We start from the raw sequence: 24,030 nt of genomic DNA on the forward strand, positions 1-24,030 counted from the left end.
TCGAGATAGTTGAGGATGCGGATGCCCACTTCCCTTAGCGGGGCAAGGGCTGCCTCTGCGACCTTCATGAAGACATGAGGGGACGAGGACAGGCCGAAGGTGAGGACCTTGTACTGGTACGCTTGGCCCTCGAAAGCAAACTGCAGGAAGAGTCTGTGTCAAGGTAAAACCAAGATGTGGAAGTACGCATCCTTCAGGTCTACCGCTGCAAACCAATCTTGATGCCGGACGCTCGCTAGAATGCGTTTTTGCATCAGCATCTTGAACGGGAGTGTGTGCAAAGCCCGGTTCGGTACTCGCAGGTCCAAGATTGGCCGCAACCCACCACCTTTCTTCGGTACGATGAAGTAGGGGCTGTAAAACCCCTTTCTTCATCTCAGCCGGAGGGACAGGCTCTATCGCACCCTTCTGTAGAAGGGTAGCAATCTCCGCACGCAAAGTAGCGGTGTTCTCACCCTTCACCAAGGTGAAGCGGACGCCGCTGAACCTGGGCAGGCACCTGGCGAACCGAATCGCGTAGCCGAGTTGGACGGTCTGGGTCAGCCATTGCAATGGGTTGGGAAGCGCAAGCCACGCGTCCAAGCTCCGGGCGAGGGGGACCAAGGGGACAATCTCGTTGGACGTACCGGCGGGTGGGGCCTCGCGGCAGGGCGGAGCCTGAGGCACCATACCGAGAGGGCTCGCGGCGAATCAACGAAAAGGCAAAGGATTCTCCTCCCGGCCCTCCACCGGGGGATGGAGTGGTCTGCTTACCATCTCCAAGCCTGCAGCAGGTCTCCACGTGCCTGGGTCGCCCGTCTCAGTGGCGCTTTGAAGCCTTCCTAGGGTTCTTGGTGGCCAGCCGTGAGACGGGTGGCGTCTGCTTCCTGCAGGTGGCTCAACGTTGGGGCCGGGCCGTGGAGGCGAGCTGCAACGGAGCTGGTGTTGTTGCGGCAGGACGACGCCCTTGGCAACGAGCAGATGAGGTGCGAGGTCTTGAACCACGCCAATACAGGATGTGCTGAATAGCCTCTGTCTGCTTTTTCACCGGCGAGAACTGCTGGGCAAAGTCCTCGACGGTGTCGCCGAATAGGCTGACCTGGGAGACGGGGGCGTCAAGGAACCGTACCTTGTCAGCTTCCCACATCTTGACCAAGTTGAGCCATAGGTGGTGCTCCTGGACCACCAGGGTGGACATCGACTGCCCGAGAGTCCGTGCCGTGACCTTCGTCACCTGGAGAGCGAGGTCGGTCGCCGAGCACAGCTCCTCCATTAATCCTGGGTCAGAACTACCCTCGTGCAGTTCTCTTAGCGCCTTGGCTTGGTGCACTTGCAGGGAGAGCCATGGTGTGCAGGGCGGAGGCGGCCTGTCCAGCGGCACCGCAGGCCTTAGTCGCCAGAGGCGACATAACCCTACAGGCGTTGGACAGGGGTGCGGGCACAGGTGCATCGCAACCGCCTTATCCACCTGGGGAATCACCGAGTACCCCCTGGCAGCTCCACCGTCGAGGGTAGTGAGAGCGGAGGAGCTCAGAGTCCGAGTCCGGGCAGTGAAAGGTGCCCGCCACGACCCTGTGGGCTCCTCATGCACCTCCGGGAAGAAAGGGACCAGGGCGGGGCGCGGCCGTGAGCGGCGCTCCGGACCCAGGAACCAATCGTCAGGCTGCGAGGGTTCAGGGGGTTGGAGGGTTCCACTCCAGTCCGACACACGCAGCCGCCTGGGCAAGCATGGCTGCCAGCTGCGTGTCAGACGAGCCGGCGGTCTCATCCCAACTGGGCAAACGAACGTACTGGGGAATGGGATGTCCGTGGGGAGTTACCCGGCGGAGTGGCTCCCATTGGGGTCCCCAAATCGGCCCCAGTGCTAACCGACACGGCCTCAAACCCGTAGGTAGAAGGACCGAGGCGGGGAGCCGCTGGGGTGGTCTTTCCCTCTAACGAATAAAAAACCGCGACTGCAACGTTGCCATGGTCACGCTCTCACAGTGAGAACTTGACCCGTCCACAAATGCTGTCTCCGCGTGGGCAGCGCCCAAGCAAGTAAGACCGCGATCGTGGCCATCGGAAGCAAAGAGGTAACGACCGCAACCAGGAAATACACACAAGCGAAGAGGCATCTTTAAAAAGACTCTCTCCTTTAATGCCACTCTTTTAGAAGGGAAAATATACTCTTTCAGTAGGAAGAATAAACTCTTTTAGCTGCTGAAGCACCCAGGGGTGTTCTCTGCACTTCACCAGTGCAAGAGGTGGAGAAGCAGCTGTAATGTGCCATAAATCCAACAACTTCTCGAGGTGAATGGATCGGCAGAGTAATTCAGCTCACTGAACACAACCGCTCAGCTCCAAAGAGAAAATCTGAATGAGTGGTTGCGAGCCAGCTCCTTTTATACCCGTATGTCCGGGGGAGTGGCATGCAAATTCCACACGCCAATTCCCACTGGCCTTTGGAGGTCTTTAAAATCAGAGGTGTTTGGAGCGACACAACGTTGAGTGAGTGACAGATAGGGATCCATGGTTTTACTACAGTATCGCCATGGTATTTTGTAGAAAATAAAAGTAACCAAAAATTTAAACATGGCTACTATATTAACACCATATTACTATAGTAATAATGAATTACATTTAAACTATTGCTTCTGCAAAAAATAATATTTCTATTGTACTATAGTAAAACCATGGTCAATTTTACTCAGATCAAACCTTTCCCTCAACTCCCCGGATCAAAACCTTTCCCAACGAAATTCACCGTGACCAAATCACTACGAGGAAATCAACCTTTATTTTAATATTTATTCATTATTTTATGTAGTATTAAAGGAAATTAAGAGTGGAGACAGGAAACAGGAAAAAGTGGGTCAAAAGGCAGATTAGAACTCGGGTCGTATGCACGTAAAAGCACATCTACGCTGATGTTACACCTTACACCACTGCAGTGACACTTGGGGGTGCAGTCTGTCTAAATGAAATAAAAATAGTGACAGTGTGAAAAATGTTTTAACAAGTAAAAAATGTTTTTACTTTCTACAAGTCCACAGTGCTAGAGTAAAACACCCAGATATGGAAAGTAAAAGCATACAGTACCTCTCCTCAACAAGCTGCATGATTTGAAGTATCATTCATGTCCGTTGCACGGTGTGGGACAAGTTATGTGCCAAAGTTTATTACTTAGGATTAGAGGTTTTTTGAAATCTCTAACCCTTAGTATGAGCATTAATAAAAGTCATACTTGGCATATATGCTTGCCGATAATTTAAGAAGTAAAATGCTTTTATGACATAAAAGACAGCACCTTTTAGCACATAGGAGAGTGTCTGTGTTCTGTTTGATTTTGGTGCAATTCTTATGGCACACATACACAGTGACAATATATTTAAAAAGTATAAACAGTAAAAGGATAAGAAGCTCGAGTCAAATTACATTGGATTGTTCTGCTGAAACAGCACAATGTTTGTCCAGAGCTCAAATAGTGTTTGATTACCTCATCGATACGTTTGCTGTAATGTAATATGTGCAACGTTTCATGTGTTTTACATCAAATAAATAACTTGATTCTCTGCTGTGTGCCGACAGATAGAATCGACCATCAATCTACACTATCGGTCAAAAGTTTTGAAACACGACTAAAATGTTTCTCATGATCTTAAAAATCTTCTGATCTGAAGGCGTATGCTTAAATGTTTGAAATTGGTTTTGTAGACAAAAATATAATTGTGCCACCATATTAATTTATTTCATTATAAAACTAAAATGTAATATAAAAAATAAAAAAACATTTTTTTTTTTAAATTGATGACTTGGACCAAATAATAAAGAAAAGCAGCCAATAAGTGCCCAACATAGATGGGAACTCCTTCAATACTGTTTAAAAATCATCCCAGGGTGATAACTCAAGAAGTTGGTTGAGAAAATGTCAAGAGCACATGTCTGCAAATTCTAGGCAAAGGGTGACTACTTTGAAGATGCTAAAATATAACACAGTTTTGATTTATTTTGGATTTTGTTTAGTCACAACATAATTCCCATAGTTCCATTTATGTTATTCCATAGTTTTGATGACTTTACTATTGTTCTAAATGTGAAGAAAAAAAATTATAGTAAAGAATGAGTAAGTGTTTCAAAACTTTTGACCGGTAGTGTATGTCCTAGTGTAAATAATTTAAAAATATGATGTCATTCTTAAAGGCATAGTTAATCCAAAAATGAAAATTCAAACATTTACTTCATTCACTTTTTTTCCTGAACATTCCGCCTAACATCTCCTTTTATGTTTGATGAAAAAAAGAAAGTCATTCAAGTTTGAAACAACATGAAGATGATGTGTAACTGATGACAGAATGTTTATATTAGCATGAACTATCCCTTTAAAATCTGAACAAAAATGATAGCAGATACAGCTTATTTTGGGAGATGTATCACAGCAAAGACAGTATGAAAGGAATTCTGAAGCCTGTGCAGCACTCAAATATTTCTCCCAAGCCATTATCGAGCATGCACTTACAGCAACGTTACTATAACATTATTACTGGCTATAAAAATGTGATCACAGCCCATGTAATTGGCCCTAACACAAGATGCTTAGGTCATTTGGACTCCCCTTTTGCACAAATGTCTGCTTATCAGTATGGTGTTAAGGCCTGAGTATATGTTTGATTCAGGAGGGCTGTTGTGGGCATTGATCAGGTGGTTTTGCTCGCATCTTGTGTTTCAGAGAGAAATCATGTTGTCTCATCATCAGTGAAATCAATAAATACCAGGATATGGATCATAAGAGCGAGGCTTTCTCTCTTCTGTGTCTCGCAGTGGCACCTGACTACCTCAGCAAGAAGACAAAGAAGAAGAGGACTAAAAGCCAAAGAGAGGGTGGGCAATTTCGACTTGTCCCTCCTTTTCTTTAAAAAAAAGCAAAAATCTGGGTTACAGTGAGGTACTTAAAATGAAAGTGAATGGGGCCAATCTGTAAACATTAGCCACAAGACGTAAACAATATGCGTATTAACATGCTTTTAGTGTGATAAAATCGCTAACTAACCTTTTCTGTGTAAAGTTATATCCAATTTTACAACTATGTTGCCATGACGATGTAACGCTATAAACCCTTAAAATATTGGCCCCATCCATCCTTATGTCATTACGTCATGTCCTTAAAATAGGGAAGAAGTACCGGCCGTCAAGAGTTCTGGCTGGGGAAACTACTGTACGCTGCTCAGTTCAGTCAATCACACTCACACAGTTTCGATGCAATCTGTTATCCATTTGGAGAAGTTGTTTACCTGCTATAATGCTTGGATATGTTGTCTGGTAGGGTTGTTGAGGCTAATATTGGCTGTCATGCTTGTATGACTTGAACATTACTCGTGCGTTAACCGATCATGATGTATCTATGTTGTCTGGTGAAGTTACTGTGACATGTTTAATATGTACAGTGTTGGGGAGTAACAGAATACATTTAACGGTATTACGTATTTAAAATACAAAATATAAGTAACTGTATTGCACTACAGTTACAATTTAAATCAATGGTAATTAGAATACAGTTACATTCAAAAAGTATTTTGATTACTGAAGAGATTACTTTGCATTTTATTGTCATTTGTTTCATTTAATATTTAGTCCTTTCAGATGGAAAACATTTATACATATAAATGATGCGATCCAAAGTGCATTTGAACAGCGGTGAAACACTTTCTTATGATGTGTTACATTCATACGAGCAGACAGAGAAGTACAGTTTGAAGTAAGTTTGCAGCAGAAGAAACAGAAATAAACCTTGTGTAAATTGTCAGCTTTATGCTAAGCTAAAAAAAATTTGTGTGGTAATCAACACTACGCCACAAATTCTGTCGACTGAGCTTAACTTGTATTGAACCCGGAATATTCCTTTAAGTGAATTGCTTCTTTCAGACAGTTCATATAATTGAACGGTTGCTAATTGCTGCTGTTTATCACTATATTTCAACTCAGTTATATAAAATAGGGTGTTCTCTAGATTTACTAGTTTATATTAAGTATACATTTATATGTTCAATTTAAAAATTTCACCCTAATTAAATGTATAAATCTCTGGTGATGTAATTTAACTCTACAATTAGACAGTTTATGTAAATGAACTAGTTGTAATAAACTATTCATTTACTGTATATTCAGCATTAGGAACTCCAATTCTTTTTAGTGAATCAGTTCATTCAGACAATTAATGTAAATTAACAAGTTCACATATAGTGTAGCTTGACTGTAGTTTAACCCTCCTGTTATGTTCGGGTACTTTTTGACCCATTTCAGAGTTTAAAACACTGAAACCTAGACTTAATCTTAAGTTTGGTCAAAATGCTTTTGGGTTATCCTCAACATTGACAAAACATGACAAAAAAAAAAGTTTTAATAATACTTGTTTATATATATATATATATGGAATGTAAAAGTTTTGCCTACACCTATTATGTTCGGATCAAATCTGACCCAGGGAAAATACTGCTGGTTTTCAATGCCGCTGTGAAGCTTCTCTTGAGTCAAGAGTGTCACAAAATCTCTCTCTCTCTCTCTTAAAGAGATCATAAACATTATTGTTACTTTTACTTGATCAAATTCAGCAAAGATTTCACCTAAAAACTTGTAAATGAAAATATGAAGGCTATCATTTTAGGCAACTTATTTTAAGTACTGTAAATCCTTACAGTAAAGCTAAAGATTTACTGTATGTCTATTGTACATATGTAGTACCACAGCTCACAAATAGGTGGCACTCTTTCCAGTTAAAATGCTACTATATGCTGGGTTTCAATCCAAAATGCTTTGCAATTTGAAGCGCATTTCTAAAAATTTGACTTAGAAAATACTAATTGTTGCGCATTTCCATCCACTATGTAATGCGCATTATCATGAGGGAGCTGCCTCATCATGATGGAGCAGCTGAATAAACTCTCCCTGCTTTGGGGATGGTTTTATTTGCAAGATTGGAGCAAGTATCTCATTTTATTAAATGCATCCACGAGACACCGCTGAATAAGTGTAGTAATAATAATCATTTATAAATCCTTACATTTATATAGCGCTTTCCTAGGCACTCAAAGCGCTTTACATAGTATAGGGGGAAACTCCTCAACCGCCACCAGTGTGCAGCATCCACCTGGATGATGCTACAGCAGCCATAGTGCGCCAGAACACCCACCACACACTAGCATAATATCTGATATAATGTGGGCTGAAATATTCAAGATGACAAACAAACAGATTTTCAGATGGCTGTTTTGGTGTGGAGCTCTCTAGCGTTTTTTGTTACTTTTGTTTGTTTGTCATGTTTTTTGTCACTCTTTCCCGATCAGTTTCACCAGGGATGAACTACTGAATATTCAGCAGAGCATACCTGATCATTTTTTGCCAGTGTTTGATTATTCAGATGTTTTATTAGACATCTTATTTGGAGGCGCAGTGGTGCTCTATAAGCGATCCAAAAGATGCACGCGAGGGAAATGAGCCATCGCGCTTGTGAAGCTTCGTCAACGCTGCTTTAGGACTCTGCTTCCAAGCATTCATCTGGCGAATGTCCGCTCCCTCGATGGACGATGCTTCTGCTCACTCAAACAAATAAGGACTTTTCTAACTCCGCTGCTCTGTGTTTCACGGAAACCTGGCTGAGTGAAGCCATCCCGGACAGCGTGTTATATCTGGGGGTCAACTAATGGCTGATGAACTGAATGTGTTTTACTGCAGGTTTGAAAAGCCCAGTCTCACACCCCTCCCCGGCTCTGACCTTCACTTCACACACACACAGCAACGCCTTCTGGAACCCCCCTCCTGCTACTCAATATGCATGTATGATCTGTGAGGAGGATGTGTGCTGGGTCTTTAGGAAAATAAAGACTAGGAAAGTTTCAGGCCCAGATGGTGTTTCACCTGCCTGTCTAAAAGTCTGCGCTGACCAACTGGCCCCCATCTTCACACAGATCTTCAATAGATCACTGGAGCAGTGTGAAGTTCCCTGCTGCTTCAAATGCTCCACCATCATTCCAGTCCCCCCCCCCCCCAAAAAAAAAAATCACAGGATATAATGACTACAGACCTGTCACTCTCACATCTGTGGTCATGAAGTCATTTGAGAGACTGGTTTTGGCCTACCTGAAGGACATCGCTTGACCCCCTTCTGTTTGCTTACTGGGCAAACTAGTCTGTGGATGATGCTGTCAGTATGGGACTGCATTATATCCTGCAACACCTCAACAGACCTGGGACTTATGCAAGGATCCTATTTGTGGACTTCAGTTCAGCCTTCAATACCATCATGCTTGATCTTCTCTCTACTCCGTGCCCACTCCAATCTGTCGATGGATCACCAGCTTTCTGACAGATAGGCAGCAGCTAGTGAGACTGGGGAAACTCACATCTGGGACCCTCACAATTAGCACTGGTGCTCCTCAGGGATGCATTCTCTCTCCACTGCTCTTCTCCCTGTACACTGTTAAGCTCCTGAAGTTTGCAGATGACACCATGGTCATCGGCCTCATCAGCGACGGTGACGAGTCTGCATACAGATCAGAGGTTGATCAGCTGATCACCTTGAGCTGAACATGCTCAAAACAATGGAGATGATAGAGGACTTCAGGAGAAATCCCACAATCCTGAACAGCACTGAGGCAGCAGTGGAGTCATTCAGGTTCCTGGGCTCTACCATCTCTCAGAACCTGAAGTGAGACACCCACATAGACTCCATTGTGAAGAAGGCTCAGCAGAGGTTGTTCTTCCTTCGCCAGTTGCGGAAGTTCAACCTGCCATAGGAGCTGCTGACACAGTTCTACTCGGCCATCGAGTCTGTCCTGTGTACATCTACAACTGTCTGGTATGGTTTAGCCACCAAATCAGACAGAAGGAAACTACAACAGACAGTCAGGACTGTTGAGAGGATTACTGGTGTCCCCCTGCCCACCCTTCAAGACCTATACGTCTCCAGAATGAGGAAACGTGCAGGTAGAATCACTCTGGACCCCACAAACCCTGCCCACTCCCTCTTTGAACTGAGCACTGAGTGCCAGGTCATCCAGGCACAAGAACAGTTTTTACCCTCAGGCCATTTTCCTCATGAACAATTAAACTGCCTCAGGACTCCCCCATAGTGCAATGTAAATACATATCTCATGCACATATGTAAATTCACATATTTAATTCAATAACTTTACATACCCCTACATTGCACATACATTACCACATGCACATGTACATACGCCATTCTGTTATATGTCCTATTATTTGTATGTCTATTTATACACTTACCTTGTTTTATATTCTGTCTCACTGTAATGTTCTGTGTGCACTTGTTTCTCCTATAACCAAAAATTCCTTGTGTACGTGAGAACACTTGGCAATAAACTCATTCTGATTCTGAAATAGCTGCGATGCCCACACACCAGCAGTCTCCGCATACCTGGGAGCACCCGCTCTCAAAACTGTTCCTGCAGATTGTGAGGACCCACTTTATTGACCAGCTGTGGGTTAAACACTTCCGAATGACAAGCGCTATGTTCAAAGAATTGTGTGCCAAGGTCGGACCTTTCGGTGGGCTAGTCACTTCAAGCTTTCGCACACTCATCACACATGCACGAATGGTCAAAACACACAATTGTTTTGTGAATAAACCGGTTCCATCACCTTAATGCGCATTTTAACTAATGCGAATTTCTAGAAAATCCACCTCCTCCTAGCTCATTAAATTTTAAACGAATTTAAAATGTTTATTCGCATATCAAGCTTTTCCATTCAGGATTTCTTATGTGTAATTTCAAAATGCGCCTAAAAATAGTTGGATGAAAACCCACATATAGAAGCCTTTATTCAGTGTGAAAACATGGAGGTAAGCCCTTTCAAGTTCAAAATTTATACATAAGTGTGCTGTAAATTTACAGAAAATCTATTGAACACAATACGGGTAATTTTTGACCCGAACATCACAGGTGTCATTTTTTTAAACATAACTGATGGTTAACTAAGTTATGAGTAGCTGTGCACATGCTTTTAGGAATTGAGCCATGGTGCTCATGTGGGCAATGCAATTTCAAATCTGGCTTTCAACTTTTCTCAATTTGATTTCCCCTCCTTTTTCCATTATTTCCTGTTCTGTTTCCATTGTTCTAGCAATAGCAGCAGACAAAATGCCAAATAAAAGATAGCACTAAGGAGGGAAATGGACGGGGACGGAGACAAGGAAGAACACAAAGGTAAAGACAGTCACAGTGAGACAAACAGAGCAAGACGAGAGTTGGAGAGAGATGAACGATGTACACAGGGAGGGGGAGCAGTCGAGTGATGGAGAATGGAAGGAGATGAGAGCATACTGTAGATGGAGTGGGGGAGGGGAAGAAAACATGGCTCCCAGAATGAAGGATAGCAGCTCAGACAAAGACAGAGAAGAGAGCTGGAGCTCATATCTGTATCAAACACACTGAGACAAAAGAACACAGATTAAATACTTTAAATCCACAACAGTTAGTACAGGAACATAATAATTATTATCTAAAATTAATAATTAGCTTTATAGCTAATGTGAGCAATCTGTACAGTATTTCACAGTGTAAAAACTGATCAGTAAAATGGAGTGGTAGTGGTGTAGTGGACTAAAGCATTGAACTGATAAGTGGAAGGTTGTTGGTTCAATCCCCACAGCCACCACCGTTGTGTCCTTGAGCAAGGCACTTAACTCCAGGTCCCTCCAGGGGGATTGTCCCTGTAATCAGGGCACTATAAGTCACTTTGGATAAAAGCATCTGCCAAATGCATAAATGTAAATGTAGAAATACCCAAAATTGCTGAAATCAAACAAACACTTAGCCTTTTACACAATATTTACTCCGAATTCACTAAAAACATTGAAAACGTTATTATGCGTTGACAAGGGTGTCAATAGATTTGTAACTAATAGGGCAGAATGAACACTTATTTTATGCAGCTGACAACATGATTACATGGGAAATCAACATGTTGCTTCCGAAAGTTCATGTACCCTGAAATCAACCCCATTCAGCCAAATTACTGACAAGCACCATCCTCCATCAGACAGATTTGCATCAATTCAGGCATGAATATATTTCTCTCTTGCGCTACTGAGTAACATCTGAGACGTGTTCTAATCCTGTGAGAACCAGGAAGTAATCGCATTCACATAAACAATGGTGAGCGCCATTCAGAGGTTGCATTTTCGCTCTAAAATTACAATTTTACTCCACTGATGGTTAGGTTTATGGTTTGGGTGTAGGGTGTAGAGTTAATAAAAAAGCATTCCTGTTGACTCTATTACATATTTTATGATTAGAAAATACAACTCGTTTTTGGCACCATTCTGTGGACATTTCAACCAGAAACTGGAGGTCATACATGCCCATACATTCAACAACAGTTCACTGGGGGCAGTGAAAGCATAGACCGATTTCAGCAAATCTTTCAACCTACTCAATGCCAATAATCTCAAATCTGATTAATTGGCCTGGCTGATATATCTGTCTATTAGTACACATTACCGATGGAGATATTAAGAGAGCAAGGTGACCGATGGCCGATATATTGACCGATATATATATATAACTTTATATAGGCCTATATAAAATACAGTTTAATGATCATGCATGAGATACACACACGAAATTGCTCAAATTAAACAAGTTTGTGCAAATCATTTTCTACTCAAAATTCACTCAACCCAGTTTCAAAACAGAACATGTGCACTCTGAATTCAAGAATTCCGTTTATCGGCCAAGTGGCTCGTTTATTGGCCAATGCTCAAAATCTCAAATATGTTGATCCAGTAAGCATAATATTTCTGTGAACAAATTAGATTCTTTTCCTTATGTTTTTTTCTCATACTTTTAATTTCTCCCTCAGCATGTGGTATCTTGAAGAGACATATTGAGGACGAATTAGACTTTTATATGAGGAAATTGTGACAGCCATCCTTAATTAGTTCTCAGCTTTGAGTCCATGCAGTCACAGAGAGGACTGCTTTCATCTTACCACACACTTTCCAACTGCAGGAACTTTCACACATGAGGAGCTATAGCACCTCTAAGCCGTTTAGAGAGAATTTTTTAGCTCCTACTCCGGGGTAGGTACTTTTTAGGAGAAGAGAAACTGTAGGAGGTGCTGCAGCCTGTGATTGGTCAAACACGTATGATGCACAAAGCAATGAGAAACACGAGGAGTCGGCAGCCGCAATTAGTAAACAAACTTGTTCTGCTAGCCTGCTACTCAGATGATTTCACTAAATTTCCAATTCTGTTAACAGAAATAGCATAAAACCAACAAAGTATCTAAAGAGTATCACCTGTTTTACATATTATGTGTGTGCGAGCGGTGAGCAAAGCTGCTGCGTGACTTCAACGGGAGACGAGGTTTGAGTTTTCATCTGTGACTATACAGAAATTAAAGTGATTTCTTGATTACTACATTTAATTTTTTCCTGGGATAACGGACATAAATAAAAAGATGATTATTGAGAGTGGGTAACTGAAATACTGTATATTATAAACTTAACCATCATGAAATCTAATTTATATGAGGAAAGTTTTGCGTGCCTGTTACTGCATGGTTAACTTGCATCAAGATGTCTTTTTTCCAGTCAACGGGTGAGTAGTTCAGTACAATATTTTGTGTTGAGTCATAAAAGCCTTTATTGTAAAAGATTGTGTTGATGAATAGGTTTATCTGCCAATCCTGCTGTCCTCCACTGGAGTTGTTGTTGTTGCTATTGAATCACGCATTCAAACAACGTCAGAAGAAAAATGGTCAACACTAGATGACGTCACTACGCTGGCTCCTTTGAGTGTGCAAATTCAAGAGAGAGAAAAGTCTCTTTGAGTGTGCCGTTCCTCTTAACAGTTCTCATCTTGAAATTTCAAGGGGGAAGAACCGGGACTGCATGTGGGAAAGGGGGTATACTAACACAACTAACAAAAGCACACACTTGTACCTCCTAAAAAGAATACAACCAGCACAGTCCAGTTATTTTAGTCCCTTTTTTGCCTTACAATAAACTGAAAATTTAACAACAATAATCAAAGAAACAAAACAATAGCTTTCTTTCACAGCTTTCACTGCAAGTGATACACTAGGGACTGGAGTAGTAACTACTGAAGTGTGTTTTAGTGCATACATCACACTCCAAACATTCAAACAACATTCTTTAAAGTATATGGTGAAATAAGTATCTTACAGTCAGAGACAAAATTAGGGCAAGAAAATATTACCTAATATCCTCTGTTTTATTACAACCCTTACCAAAAGTACTGCGGTACTATTGTACTGTGATGGTTTCAGATAGTAATACCACTGTATTTTGTCATTTTGAGGGTTACATATACCATGGTACCAAATGATTAACATATTCATGTGCCATGATATTTACATGTTAAAACACATTTTATTACCAGGATTTCATGTCCAAAAACCAGGGTAGTACAGTTCTGACTAAACTACATAAGTGTAACTACATTTACAAGCTTGTTCGAGTGCATCAAAATTGCGTGGTAGCTCAACTGATTGTTGCAATTTCGATGCAAAGGACCGGAGTATGAGTCCTGAAGAGCATGCGAGTCAACACCTGAGCAAAAGTGCCACTGAAGCACCATAAAATGACGTGGTTGCTTCAACAATTGCATTTTTCAGTTTTCCTGTCTGTTTAGGTTTAAGGTTTAAGGTAGGAAAGCAGAATTTGTTGATTTAAGACTTGATAGAGCATTCATGTTAAAAACCTCATCTGTTTAGTAGACTATTTAATTTGCTTTTAGCGGCACTCAGTTGACATTTCACCTCGGAATGGCCCGATACATGTAAGAATCCACGTAATATCATTTTGCTAAAATGTCACCACGGTCACTTAATTAGGGTCCTATGATCAAGTCACAAAAATGGAATTAACTGTAGAATGTGGAATGTCACGTAATTTGACATTTTTAGGATACAATGAATGTATGAATGCAAAAATAATTAAATTAAAATCATGATATTCAGTCCTAGTGTCATGATTAGACCAGGAAGGCTATAATTTAATGAAATAAATATACAGTCTACATGTGCTGCGCACTTTAAAATTAATGTGTTAAGCAGGCCGCTCATACACTGGTAACACTGCATTGGTCCCTTTCAAGGCTAAATAGTCACTGATCATGAACATCAGACGCACTCTGTGTAGCAAATGACAGAAAACAGAGCACTCATTAACCCTGAAGTGCGCATCACATGCATAATTAAAATGAAGCCTTTTGCGGTTTAATAAGCACATTAAACCATATAGCAAACTTCTTATCCAGAAGTGAAACAGAAACTGAAACGGCTCCAAAAGTTTCCGCCAAAAAAAAGTTCAATTTAACTAGACGTGAAATTGAAGAAATTGCGGCAAAAATATATCACTACTATATAGTAATATGTAATATTCAATGTAGTAGTAGAAATAATTAATAATAATAATAATAATAATAATAATAACAATTAAAATATATAAATTTTAATTACATTATATTTGAGCAATATCTCACAAGCAAGAGTGCTTTTGTACTGAATAAAAGCTTTTATCAACTATTTCATTAATACTGTGATGCTCTGCTGTGCAGCACTGTATTTGACAAAGAATAACTCCTGTGTTGGATTGTACTGTGAGGAACTGTATAGAAGCACTTCATTTGATAAAAATAATGCAATGGTTTGTTGAAAAGTAATTGTTCTGTTTTTTATTTGATTAAAGTTCTACAAATTAATTTGATTAGAAAGTTCTTTGATAATAAAATTAAATTACACTTTAAAACACAGAAATCAGAATAATACAATGGAAAACATGGACTTTGGGAAAAATAAAATGGAATTTGGAAAAAGATAAAATGGATCTCATAGCACCCTCCATAATTTTCATGAGATCAGGCTACCCATCATACTCCACAATATGGTTAAACCAGTGCTTCACTAAAACATGATAAAATTTCCATAAAAATAAATTAAGCTTGTATAAAACTGAATGAATTTCCTCACAGTGCTCCCTGAGTACTCATTGTACAGTTGAATGCGTGTACCTTTGCAGGAAGCAACTGCTGGGCATTTATATTAAAATCCAACAAACTGGTGGGGCTTAACTGCTCCTGTGGCTAAAATTAAACATTTTGAAAACCTGGCATTGAATTAAAGCTAATGATTACTGTAGAAATGGAAAATGGGTGAGTCCTTAGGCTTATAAGAACCTCAAAAATGCTTAGGTTTTGGTTTTGTGCCTTCTTGATTGGATTAGGCTCTGGGATTCTACTAATGTGTTGACAAAGTGGATCGATATCAGAAGTCCTTTGAATACATCAGAGTAGCATCTACAGACTAGATTTTTTCCTTTTATGATGCACAGTACTAGCAGATTGTGAATTTGACAACAGTAGGTCGAAAAATCTGCTGCTGAAATTAGTCTGTGCTAACCGTCCAGCGCCAGTTTCCGGGTAAAATGTCCACAAAGGGGCGCTATAGGCAAGTAGTATTTTTAGTTGTAAATGATATAATACAGTTAACAGTAGGGGTGTAACGATTCACTCGTTTTTTCGATGCATCAATTACTTATTCTGCAGATTTATATGCATAGATCTTAAAATATGATTTTTGAATCGAGAATCGTTAGTGTTGGTCAATTATCAATTTAAAATGGAAAAAATAAGATGAATCACGGGTTGACAAAACAGTGTACAATATTTTCAAATATAAAAATATTTAATAAGTTACAAGTGTGTTTTAATGGAAACATGTTCGGCATCGGCGCGCTGCACTCTTCTGACATCCTTCGTGGGATCCCGCTCTCAGTTCCATCCGTAACTCTTATTTAAATTTTGCTGAGCAGCTTTCAGCACCTCGTGTCCGATTTCTCCTCAGGATGGCCACTGAGAATCACACGAGCAATTGATGGATTGCACTCTTGTCTCGAGTGAAAGGCTCTCAAAGCATTGTATAGGCTCATTGGCAACTCATTGGCTGCGTCCAAAAATGCTGCCTATGGAGGCTGTATACGGATTTAGGATGAAAATAAGTTGCTTTTAAAACTGTACTGAGACCAGTTTCTAAGAGTTCCATTCACCCAAAAACGATGTCAGTTAAGCCAGGAAGTCAGCTGCCTACGTTTTGAAGTGCAGTCTTTTGTTTGGCCACTACTGAAATAAAATGCTGTCACTGTGGTGAAATCATGGAATTTTTATAGTAAAATATGGAATATTTTGTAGTTACGCTTGGCTCTAAAATATTTAAGTGGCACATTGCACTCCTTTGTATTTCAAGAAGCCTGTATGTACTTGTATTTAATGTGTTTTCGTTCAAACTATCTTAAACTATCTTAAGTATTTTGTCTTTCTTTTTATTGCCTAAGACACATTAACGGGAGTATTTTAAAGTCCTGTAAATGCATTTATTTAAAAAAATGCAAAATCGAATCGTTCATCGAATTTCATTGTGAATCAAATCGTTGCGAATTTAAAAAAAATAATTTTGAATCGAATCGAAAATTTATGAATCATGAATCGAATTGATTCGCTTTCAACCCAAAGATTCACACCCCTAGTCAACAGGAATGCATATTTTATTAACTCTACCTCCTAACCCAAACCCCAGCCATAAACCTATCCATCAGTGGAGTCAAAATTTATTTTAGAGCGAAAATGCCACAGGTTGCTCAGGATACTTATCATTAGCGCTAGAGGGAAAGGTGTTCACACTTGATGCAAAAATGTCAGTAATTGGGCTGAATGGGGTTGATTTCAGAGTACACAAACTTTCGGAAGCAGCATGTCAATTTCCTGTGTGATCATGTTGATGGTAGGGTGTTGTGGGTGGTTGCTAGGTGGTTCCTTACTTTCCTTAAGTCAAAACACCCAGTCTCTATGATATTCTGGTCCCTCCTTTAAAGTATACGGTTTTTGGGATGAGCAATGGTTGTAGTGATGCTTGCCTTTGCAAATATCACTAATACATGTGTTCCAGAATATTCCGGTGAAGACTTAAAAGCAAGACCACCTTCTCTTTGCCCATTTAACTCTGCCCTATGAAAACGACCACCAACAGCCGTCACCCATTAAAACAGGTGTGACATGGAGACATCCCACTAAGAACATCACTGTCATAGCTTATCAAATGACACATCATGCCAGCTTACTTGTATACTACAGCTGTTTCCAAACAACCAACCTGGTCGTACAGAATTATGTTACTATACCAACATTTTTGCTAAATGATTTTTACGTGGCTCGTAAGCTTGTAAGTATCGCAGTAGTTTCCTGGTAATGAACACTAGAGGCACTACAACAACAATGACTTTTATTCACTTTTACAGAAATCACGAGTAAATGGCAGATTAACAGGTCAAAAACATTTACTTTTTGCCCTGTTCCTCACACAATGCTATCTTATGACATCTTACCAATTTTACTATAGCGCATGACTAGGCGATACACTTTAACGTTTGCATTACATAACCAACAACATCTACAAGCTTGTTCAAGTGCAATCAAGTTACATTAAATTTGTTTTGAGGCAAAAAGAATTTGAAAATCGGACATAAAGACAAAGGTACAAGGCTTACCGTCTTTCATGAGGCACAAACTACAATCCCATGAAGCATTGTGAATGATGTCATTGAATAAAAAACAATGGGAATATATATTAAACTATTGATTTTAAGTTGTTGATTATAAGTATAGAAACAATTCATTTTACATTTATTGCAAAATAATTCGATAGGTACAAATATATAAGTAGTTTAAGGGTGAAGGGAGACCGACTCGATTACGTCATTCACAGTGTCATTGGATCGGGCGGTCACTCCGAGGCACGTTTCGCAGGTTTTGTTGGCCACAGTTCTCTGATTGGTGGATCCTTCTCTGCTGTGCCATGGGTAATGTAGTAGTTTACCATGAATTCCACTATCAAACACAATTTTTTAACAACAAAGTTGAAATAACGCAGACAGATATACCATCGATAAACAACCTTGTATCTCAAGGTAGGTCTGTCTTTTAAGGTTTATAAGTTACAGTTGAAAATGTACTTGTCTATGGCATGGCTAGTCAACTGGCGGCCTGCAGGCCAAATCCGGTCCGCCAATCATCTTTGTCTGGCCCTCCGACTGATTTTTTTTTTAACAAATTGTCTCGTCATCTGAAATACCAGAGCACTTTCTGTGCAAAACTCAGCGTTCATAGGCACGAGCCTCAGCAATCAGTGGTGAGTTTAACAACGCTCACTGGCACGTGGAACAGCATCCAGCCGTCATCAGCTGTGCGGACTGGAGCGTGCGTTTAAGCTTTTCTGACGATAGTATAGTTACACTGCTTTGCTAAACATGGATCACACCATTTAGGTGAGCATTTTATAGTGTCTTCTTCAATCAGATGTATTTATATAAAATTGCTTGGTTGTGTGGAGTGCGGTCAAATCTACAGATGTAAAAAATTATCACTTCGGTTGTGACAGAAATGTTGTCAGCATATATGCACATTAGGCAACAAAAGCAATCGGTTATGAAAACTGAACATTCAAAGAAAATAAGCTGAAAACTTTGCTTTTATTCACTATTCTTGAAGTGTCAAACGATCGGGTCTCATCTGTTCAGGGTCTGTAGGGCTTGGAAAAAAATGATAACTTGAAACTGAACCTGCAAATATCCAGATTATATTTGGTTCTACACAGCTGTGAATCAGCCCTCTCAATCACGAACAACATCAACTCAGTTTGTTATTCTTTTTCCAATGATTACCTACACAAAAAACCAGCTCCTGCACTGGCTATTGTGTGCAAATTCACAATATTCGCAGGACAATTTTTTTTCCTCACTGAATAGGATGATACTTTATAGAGAAAATGGAAGAATAGACATTTTATCTCTTTTTTTCCTCAAAAAGAAAATTACATTTAAATGCATTCTTTAGTAAATATGACATTTTTATATGACCTTTGTTTTCATATGTGGGTTGATATTGTGAGAGGGCTTTAGCATAGTCTAAATGTTTCTCCTCAGTTTTAATAATTTGTAAACTATAGCCGTAAAATGTTAAAATGATTGTTTGTTTGTTTTTCAAAGTAAAGTTGATCAAAAATTATTTGTTAGTTAAGAGTATAAATCATGTTTGTTCTTCAGCCAGATCTTATTAAGGAATTTATGGCCAGACCTTAAAAAATTATAATTCAATATACAGTATACCCTGTGGCTATTTTAATATGAATAAATGTACAGTATTAAAGGTGGAGTGTGTAATTTTTGCGCTACTAGTGGCACAAAATGGAATTACAAAAATAAAGTATGTTTTCAAACAACTTTTGCCAGCACCCCTCAGACTCATCGTGCCCTTTCGCGTAAGCAATTCCTGAGAAAGACTCTTGATATTTGAACACAACAGCCAAACAAACACAATCCTCCATTCAGTGCTCCTTCAGAAGCTCGCCCATTGCCAATGCTGTGTGATCGCAACAGTATTGTGTGGCTCGGTCTGATCCACTTTGTTTATCTTCCCATTTACAGAGCCAGGGCTGTGCACAAACACCGGATTTTTTTCAGCGCACACACAGACCTGACAGCTAGCGGACCGTGAAGAGATATTCGTGGAATTTGACAAAAAGTGTACTGGATTAAAATTACACACTCCACCTTTAAGGGTGTTTTTTAAGTAACACGTTACTTGCGATGTAAGTGTTAGCTAAAATAAATACGGAAACAATTTTGGCCCCCGCAAAGTTTTCATCTGGATAATCTGGCCCCCGCAAGAAAGTAGTTGAAGAGCCCTGGTCTATGGGTTAAATGAATGGGATTTTTACTTCTGGAACCAGACTGTTGCACACTATGGAGCCAGGTTGGAGCAGAGGGGCTAAAAAATAACAGGGCTTGGTGATGTCAGCCAAAACGGAAAGTCGTTTCAGAGGTGGAGCAATTTATTTACTTGATAAAAGATTACGAAGACAAGAGTTTTTTCTCTTTTTTTTTTTCCTTTAGAATAACATGCACCAATCAAACATATGTAATAAGACCAGGAACGTGTATTAAGGAATATTCCAGGTTCAATACAAGTTAAGCTCAATCAACAGCATTTGTGGCATAATGTTGATTAACACAAAAATGTATTTTAACTTGTCCTATCTTTTCTTAAAAAATAAATTTAAAAAAAGCAGAAATCTGGGTTACAGTGAAGCATTTACAATGGAAGTGAATGGGGCCAATCTGTAAACGTTAAAATACTGTTTCAAAAGTATAGCAACAAGACGTAAACAATATAGGTGTTAACATGATTTTAGTGTGATAAAATCACTTACCAAACTTCAGGGCCGTTTCTAGGCATAGGCGAACTAGGCGGTTGCCTAGGGCGCCACCTGCTGGGAGGGCAACAAAGAGGAGGCCTCTGCCATACAACTTTAAAGCTCAAATAATACACAAATTTTATCAGAAGAATTAATGTTGGTGCTTTTATAAAATTATAAGCATAACATTTCTGTTTAAACCCTCTAAAAATTGACCCAATTCACTTCCATTCTAAGTGCCCCACTGTAACTTCAATTTTTGCTTTTTTTAAAGAAAAGGACTGACAAGTCGAAATATTTTTTTGTGGTAATCAACATTATGCCACAAATGCTGTCGATTGAGCTTAACTTGTATTGAACCCGGATTATTCCTTTAAGTAAACAGGGTCAATTTTGATTTAGTGTTGACTTTAAAGTCTAGGCCTAACTTTGAGACAGATCATAGACTGTTTCAAGCAAAAGTGCAAGAATTAAATTTAAACAAATGTATTCTTTTTTTTCCTTTGCCAAGGGCACTACAGTAAGCATAAATATCTCCAAATCAGGTCTAAGGCAACAATCCAAAGCTAGTATCAACAGGAGACTACTCACTGCATGACTCATGAGGTATAACGCTAGGGTAGCGAGTCGAAAAAAGACATGACTGATATAAGAGTGCGAGACTATGGAGTGAGACGAACATAGTTGGAAGAGACATATTCATCTTCAACTGTTAGCAGCACTACCCCACTCTTCGGTATTATCCTGCTTGAGTATAAAAACAGACACTTCTTTACGGTTGGCCAGACGTACTGACACAACTAACACATTCGACTAGTACTCCAAAGACGTCTGCTGTTAATTTTACCACACCTCAACCAAACCAAACAACTACAACACGTTCAAATCCCCATGAAAACAGTCACTGCTCTTGTGTGATGATGACTGAAGCTTTTATATTAATCAGAGGAAGCAGAAAGCAGCCAGAGATGGGATGATATAATCTATATAATATAGTATAATCTGATAGATTAATATCTGAGAACAGAATGTGCACAGTTAACTGGATTATCACGGTCATTGAGATTATTTAGATTTTTAGATATTGACGTTGAAACCTATTTTTCCACCATTTTCAACACTAAACAAGAACCTTTTTTTCCAAGCATAAGGAATAAAATGGCATGTAAATATCAGTTTATTTGCATGGGAAAATTCATCAAATAGACAAAAACCACAAATCTTTTAAATTGGAATTTCAAAATTAGGTTGTTAAATGGTAATGTAAGAGCTGACTGTTGTGAGTATATTCCCAAATTTAGATCACAGAGAGGTGTTTTTGTTTACCAGGGGAGGCTTGTGTTGTACGGCATTGTTTGTAACAACCAAAGCCATTAAGAGACATAAAAATACAGACTTTATCATTTCAATATGCCACTTCTTGTTATTATTCTTACGTCTACACTTCAAAATTGAAATATTATGTAGAAATGTCACATTTTCACTGCTGAGTCTTTCATATTTGCACTGGAATGCAACTAATGGTATTGATATGTAATCCTATTGTGTAATATACCAGTACAAATCAGTATACATTGGTTTCATGATGCTATTATGTTAAAGCATACAAAGCCTTTTGCTATAAGTCACTCTCGTGAATGAAACAAAGAAATGGAGGGGTGAAATGCTTCTGGCACGAGAGCAGAAATGGGCATGATCTTAAAAATACACATAAATCTATAATGTTGTCGTTTTTTGCAATATCAGCTTAAAGCCCTAAGTCTGCGTAGTCTTAACTTTTTAGGTCATCATTATTCTTTCACAACAAAAATGTACAGGAGGTCATCAAGTGGGAGATTCATGCATGTCGGTTGCCACAAAGAGCTTCGATTTTACACTCAGTTACACAATAACATCAATGTTTTTATATTAAAATGAAGTCAATTTCATTTATAAGATGTGTTCTTCATGTAGTGCACCTCTAATAACCTACTTATCTAATTATCGATTTAATTTACATAATAGATTTTGTACTTCCAACCAAATGCTACCAGATAGATTTATCAATGAAAATGGTAAAACAACAAAATAAATGGTAGGATCTCTAATCAGCAAGTAACCCATTGCCACAACAAAGCTGAATCTAGCAGAACTGTTCTTGCGAGCACTGGCTCACTACTCAAAAGCCGCCTTGCCTTTCCCATCAATTATGGAGGAACCTATATTTGGAACACACAAAAGAAGCAGATTGTTCTCTTCACATCAAAACAATGTGGTTCTAAATGCAACCCCTAAAAGAATAATATCGTTCAAAATTTGTGGGTCTGTAAAGAAAATAATTTTGGTAGCTAATGAACATATAAACTGAAGGTCTTTGTCCTGTTTTTGCTTGAACAGCATCATATGTATCATTGCACATCTTATATCTCCATTGCATTGTGCATGAAGGCTGAACATGTTGCCTTCAGAGACATATATATATATATATATATATATATATATATATATATATATATATATATATATATATATATAGTGGGATTATATGGGAATGCATGTGGAGTGAGTGGCGCAATGAAATTATCCCATTACTGGCAACCTGATAATGGCATCTGTGTTCTGTATTTCCAGGAAGAGCTAACATCAAACACTTAATGCCTGCCTGGGACCAAATATAATGCGAGATGGAGCAGAGAAATAATAAGCATATATTCACATGTGGATGATTGCATTGTTATTGTTGGGGTTGTGTACTGCCTGCAATGTCACAAATAATTAGAAAATAAATAAATGGTTACTATTTTCTAAAGCGCCACTATTTTTGGATATGATACATTTTGTTCAGATGTGCATGGTTAGGGTGCATTGTTTTGGTTGCAGTTGTGCTCTACCTGTATTGTCATGCTTTTTTAGCCTATTGTTTTCATATACGGTATTATTTTTTAAATAACAAATACAGTGAAAACTGGCTAAAGTTCAAAACGATTAGAACATTTAATTACTGTATATAATAGGGAAAGTGTGCATTGGATGTTTCTATTATTCATGTATCACTAAATCATAATTTCTTTATTATTCTAAACCCACCTCATCTTATTTGAGTATACTCTAATTGGTATTTGCAACCCAAACCCTGTGCGTTAAAGATCACCTTGCACTAATGTATCAATATGCTCAATTCTTGAACAGTTCCCTTATACGCGCAGCCAGCGGAGGTGAGGATGGTGGACATAAACACGAACGTACCTCAACGATGAAGGTCCTCTCTTCTCCACAAACAGACACGACCAAGAAAAGAATATGGAAATAACATGTTTTCCAACAGAACCCCGGGTGTCCCGTCTTTCTCCCCCTGGCTCCCACCCCCGCCATGACTTTCCCCAAATTCCCCCCACTGTCCACCGTTGATTTCCAGGCTTGTGTCTAATGATGTGGTCTTTATTCTTTCAGAAAAAAAACAAACAAAAAAAAAAAACCGAGGGTCCTTTATTCCTGTAAATGCTTCTTTCCAAACGAGCGTTAAATTGGCGATGCCATTATGATTATGCGTTGCGTCTTCTGAAGGTGGTGTGTTTAAAATGATGCTGCGCTGTTGATGCGCTCCAGCGAATGCAGCTCCACGCGGTCACAATATAGAGCGTTGGGAAGTCCGAGTCATTTTAGAGAATCGGTTCTATTGAACTGTTTATTCGAAGGAAAGGGGTTAAGGTTAATAATCGTGTTTACCGCCTGATCGTGTTTTTGTGTTCGTGTCACGCTCCTTTCTGAAAAATACGACGAATAAGACGCTTTGTTTGGGCTTCT

At 39.4% G+C, this 24,030-nt stretch overlaps 1 protein-coding gene and 1 long non-coding RNA gene across 2 annotated transcripts in view; one reads left to right on the forward strand and one right to left on the reverse strand.

The window, feature by feature from the left end:
• LOC127446427 (matrix metalloproteinase-24-like) overlaps positions 1-23,633 on the reverse strand; it is a 55,133-nt gene extending 31,500 nt beyond the window's left edge. Inside the window, exon 1 of the mRNA XM_051707327.1 lies at positions 23,473-23,633. Coding sequence (XP_051563287.1) covers positions 23,473-23,598 — 126 coding nt within the window. The 5' untranslated portion in view covers positions 23,599-23,633. The remainder of the gene's footprint in view (positions 1-23,472) is intronic.
• LOC127446446 (uncharacterized) lies at positions 4,777-22,919 on the forward strand. The gene is made up of 3 exons (XR_007898213.1): positions 4,777-4,839; positions 10,099-10,181; positions 22,858-22,919. It is a non-coding gene; the product is annotated as an uncharacterized LOC127446446 (long non-coding RNA).
• Positions 23,634-24,030: the final 397 nt, after the last annotated feature.

This window comes from Myxocyprinus asiaticus, chromosome 9 (assembly GCF_019703515.2).
Source record: "Myxocyprinus asiaticus isolate MX2 ecotype Aquarium Trade chromosome 9, UBuf_Myxa_2, whole genome shotgun sequence".
Classification (NCBI taxonomy): domain Eukaryota; kingdom Metazoa; phylum Chordata; class Actinopteri; order Cypriniformes; family Catostomidae; genus Myxocyprinus; species Myxocyprinus asiaticus.